The sequence below is a fragment of the Cervus elaphus genome, chromosome 9 (assembly GCF_910594005.1).
Source record: "Cervus elaphus chromosome 9, mCerEla1.1, whole genome shotgun sequence".
Lineage (NCBI taxonomy): Eukaryota > Metazoa > Chordata > Mammalia > Artiodactyla > Cervidae > Cervus > Cervus elaphus.
In genome coordinates this window covers 12,930,778-12,935,609 of record NC_057823.1, presented here as the reverse complement: position 1 = coordinate 12,935,609, position 4,832 = coordinate 12,930,778, and the positions used below count along the sequence as shown (strand labels likewise).

Here is a 4,832-nt window from a genome sequence, read left to right as displayed (position 1 = left end):
TTCCAATAAAATCAAACACCTTTCTCAGTTCATAGCTATGGCAGATCACTTAACCCTTTGGAGCTCTAATTTTGCAAATGTAAAGTGAAGTTAGTAATAGTACAGACCACAAAGAATGGAATTTTGTAAAAATAAAATAAGACACTACAAATAAAATTCTAATCTTTGCACATGGTGCATAAATATATCTTATAATTAACAAACTTATTTAAAGAGGAGTAAGTGACAGCTCTAAATTATAGCTGCATGTATAAATCTTCTGGTTTGTCAAAATCATATGAAATCAAGGATTATATATGGTTTTGTAGTAAACAACACACCTCTCTTCTATTGAATGGGGTCACCAGTCACCAATGTTCTAGAGATCCGGAGAGGTTGTTCCCTGGAACAAGACAATACTTCAGAGGTCCATGGAACCTAGTCAAGACAGTTTCTTCTGTTGCAGATTAGGAGAAAATATTAACTAACCTCTTTGCAAAGAGGTTAGACCTCTAGAAGGAAGGACAGTTTGTGAGAAGAAGTTAACAAAAACTAGATTCTCCTCACTTCTAATTGGTCTTCTGGGAACAGAGAATCAGTAGGAAAAATTTGCTGTCTATCCAGGTCAATGTCCCACAGGTAAGTGATGTGCTCAGTGGTGGGACTAACAATGGGAAAAGTGCCTAAGGAGAAGACATAGGAGGCTGTAAATATCTCCTCAGCCTATACAACCTTCAGCAAGACAAGACATGGTTTTTGCTTCTGGAGTTCCAAGCCTGCCTGGTAACAGAGCTTCAATCTTTATCATCAACCATCCACAGAGGAACTCAGATATCTACCCAGGGATTTTCCTCTCATAGACCCCATTCAGGTGAGTCTGAGAGTTCAATAGGTACTTCAGGGAAGGTTCAGCAAGAATGAAAGTGGAAAACTTTTACCTGAAGTCAGTCACCTGTGAACTTAAATGTCTTGAAAAGCCAAGATATATGCCATATTTGTTTGCTACACTGATTAATTAGCTTATGATTCATTTAATGTTATAAAGAGAAATATCTGTTGGACTCAGCAACACAAAGATTGTTGATGACAATTAAGAGATGGGAATGGAAATTCATTGGATGAAATTGAGGTATTAGAAACATACAGTGGTTCCAATAAATTATTACTTATTAGCAGGAGTTTGGCAGTTAAGGGAAGGAGGAAAAAAAGTACTAGCTTTCTAGGCATGTGCAGTGAAATAAAAGCATTTTTCAGATTTTTATGGTAACATGTATTTGAGCAGTTTCTGTATTTATTATTATAGAAAGACCCAGACTCATGGGCATAGATACTATTTTGCAACAGCGATCTTGAGACATACACTTCATAGTATCTTCTCTCATGTTGGATGTTCACATTAAAAAAGTATGCTTAATATACACCAGTGGGTATGCTAAGCTTTACTTTAGAATTTTTCTTAGGAAGAGGTGGGAAAGCATTGGAGACATTTGTAAGGTAGAGCAACAAAAATCAGCCAAATCTCATCACCAGTGATAATCATACACTTTGTAAGAATGAGAGAACTACGTCAATCCTTTACATATATTGATTAAATTTGTCTACTAACTTAGGAGGATGAATACCACTATCCCCACTATTTGAGTAAGGACATTAACATTTAGAATGGACCTCTAGTCTCACTAAGTCCTTACAGCAAATTTGAGATTCAAACAGTGGTTTTCCAATTCAAAACTTTGGCACTTAAAACCATTCAGAAACTCTGTTACTATTTATGTTTTAAAATTCTTATCTCATCTATTACAGCACATTGTCTCTGTTCGGATGTAAATTGTGGGTTAATTCCCTTTGTTCATTTTTCTAGTGAGATGGTCAATCAATAAGATGTCTTTACATCCTAAAGATATGATTCCTTTCTCCTTTGATAGATTGCTTTAGCCTGCATTACTAGATATTCTGCTGCAAAGGTATATAACTGGGTTTGGAATGCTGACACAAGTAAGGAAGATTTTTTTCTCATCACAGTCTCTTGGAGAACACCTGAGCTTATTAGATATTATTTTGTAGATGAAGGGGTTCATCATGGGGGTTACCACGGTGTAGGTCGTTAAGGTCATCAGATTCGTCCCAGAGGATGAAATGCCTGCAAAACTGAGGTTTACATACCCCATTGCCTCTGCTTTAGAACAAGGCAACTACCAAGAGGTGAGACCCTAAGGTAGATCGTGTTTTCCTCCATATGTATGTCCATTTCTGTCTTCTCTTTCTGTTTTTAGAAATGCTTTCTAATTTTTCTTTTAATGAAAGATACAAAATGGTCATATTAAATGAAGTGTTCTTGGGAGGCTTGCCAACTAGATTATGGGTACTATTTCTACATTCTCTAGGGAAAAGATCATTTAATGTTGATAAATTCTCTTCATCAATCTTTTCAAAATTATCATGGCTGGAAGTGAGAAGATCCAGGAAGTAACAAGGGCAATAAGTCATAACATGCTGTACCTGGTCTCTGTGTACAAATGTGTGTGTGTATGTGTGTGTGTGTGTGGGGGGGGGTTGTGGGGTATGGTGTATGAGCAGTTCTCTGGGCAGTGGTACTTAGGTTTATGTACTCCAAACAGTGACCTTGTAGCTTACTTACTTTATTGTACAGTAGAAACTAACACAGCATTTAAAGCAATTATACCCCAATTAAAAAAAAAAAAAAAAGAATATTGTAGCACATGAGGGAAGTCAGGAACCAAAAAAAAAAAAAAAAAGGTACAATAATGTTAACCAGTCAGTTGGAGATAACAAAGAGATACATTTCTATTTATAGGAATCATCTGAAGCAAAATTAAAAATGTAAAAGGAACACTGTGTGAATGAAGGTTCAGCAGCAGCAGCAGGGAGGTCACATTGTTCCTCAGCATTCTCTAACATCATCTCTTCTTGCTCATTGCCCTCCACACTTTGGCTTCCCCTTGAGTCTTGACTATGTGAGACAAGCACAGCTGAAACATCATCTGAGCCTTTAGACTGACTCCTCCCCCAACAGGGTGCATTTGTCCCTCAGATAACCTGATGTGTTTGCATCGTCTTCCTTCAAGCCTCTGTTCAAATTTCTGCTTGTTCGCAAGTCTTCTTGAACTCCTAGTAAAATGTAGCAGCACCGTTCACTCTATTTTATACCTGTATGTTTTTTCCATAGCATTTATCACAGTAAGACATGGTAATTTGTTTCTTAATTAGTTAATTCACATTTTTATTCATTATTGTGTTGTGGGGAGTTTTGTTCTTGGCAGTCTATACTTTTACCCTAGAAGCTGGCATTCAACATAAATTCCTCAGATGCATGAAAGAATTTTGCATTAAAACACAGTCACCCATGAACTCTTGGGAGGAAATCTGAATTTTAGGATGTTATAATCACAGGTGTCACAGAAGATCCTTTTATTTTTAATTTTTTTATATATTTATTTTTGATTGGAAGATAATTACTTTACAGTACTGTGCAGGTTTCTGCCATATATTGACATGAATCAGCCATGAGTATATATATGTTCCCTCCCTCTTGAACCTCCCTCCCACTTCCCACCCCATCCCACCCCTCTAGGTTGTCACAGAGCACTGAGTTTGAACTTCCTGCATCATACAACAAATTCCCACTATCTGTCTGTTTTACAGCTGGTAATGTATATGCTTCAATGCTACTCTCTCAATTTGCCCCACCCTCTCCTTCCCCCACTGTGTCCACAGGTCTATTTTCTTGCAGGGTATCAATGGAGACCCAGACATAGAAGATCCTTTTTAAAATGACTACAAATATAATGCATAGCATTTGACACATGTGTAGAAATTAATGATGCAATTATATATTTTTTTTCCCTAGTAGTGACCACCACTATATGGTACTAGGCAATGGTACACAAATTTCAAAATTTCTTCTTCTCGGATTATCAGATGAACCAGAACAACAGCCTCTAATATTTGGGCTTTTCCTCTCCATGTACCTGATCACCATGTTTGGAAACCTGCTCATCATCCTGGCTGTCAGCTCAGATCCCCTCCTCCACACCCCCATGTACTTCTTCCTCTCCAACCTGTCCTTTGTGGATATCTGTTTCACCTCCACCACTGTCCCAAATATGCTGCTGAATATACAAACTCGAAGCAAAGTCATTACCTATGAAGGTTGCATAGCCCAGATGTATTGTTTCCTTCTCTTTATACAATTGGACATCTTTCTCCTGACAGTGATGGCCTACGATCGGTTTGTGGCCATCTGCCACCCTCTGCGCTACACAGTCATCATGAACCCTATTCTCTGTGGACTGCTGGTTCTCATATCCTGGGTGATAGGTGCTCTGAACTCTTCCTTACAAAGCTTAATGGTGTTGAGGCTGTCCTTCTCTACAGTCTTGGAAATTCCCCACTTTTTTTGTGAATTGAAACAAGTGATCCAACATGCCAGTGGCGATACCTTTCTTAATAATATTGTGATGTATTTTGGAGTTGGTGTATTTGGTGGTGTTCCTCTTGGTGGAATACTTTACTCCTACTCTAAAATAGTGTCTTCCATACACAGAATCTCATCAGCTCAGGGGAAGTATAAAGCCTTTTCCACCTGTGCGTCTCACCTCTCAGTCGTCTTCTTATTTTATTGTACAGGCTTTGGAGTGTACCTTAGCTCTGCCACCATGCACAGCTCACACTCCAGTGCAACAGCTTCAGTGATGTACACAGTGGTCACACCCATGCTGAACCCCTTCATCTACAGTATGAGGAATAAAGACATAAAGAGGGCTCTAAAAAAGTTTCTTTGGAAGGTCAGTACAAAAGGGAAAATTGTCCTGGTGCTAAAGAAATGCCTGTGA

General features: G+C 38.3%; 1 protein-coding gene across 1 annotated transcript; it reads left to right on the top strand.

The window, feature by feature from the left end:
• The first annotated feature begins 3,962 nt into the window (after window positions 1-3,962).
• On the top strand, window positions 3,963-4,832 carry LOC122699993 (olfactory receptor 1078-like). The gene is made up of 2 exons (XM_043912501.1): window positions 3,963-4,317; window positions 4,603-4,832. Exons 1-2 carry the CDS (start codon window positions 3,963-3,965, stop codon window positions 4,830-4,832), a joined length of 585 nt encoding a protein of 194 aa, XP_043768436.1.

Bases quoted from the DNA above. Each gene is read 5' to 3' on its own strand.
- LOC122699993 (XM_043912501.1), top strand. From the start codon at position 3,963: ATGTACCTGATCACCATGTTTGGAAACCTGCTCATCATCCTGGCTGTC. The intron at 4,318-4,602 runs GTGCTCTGAACT...CTCACCTCTCAG, and splicing joins TCTCATATCCTGGGTGATAG to TCGTCTTCTTATTTTATTGT.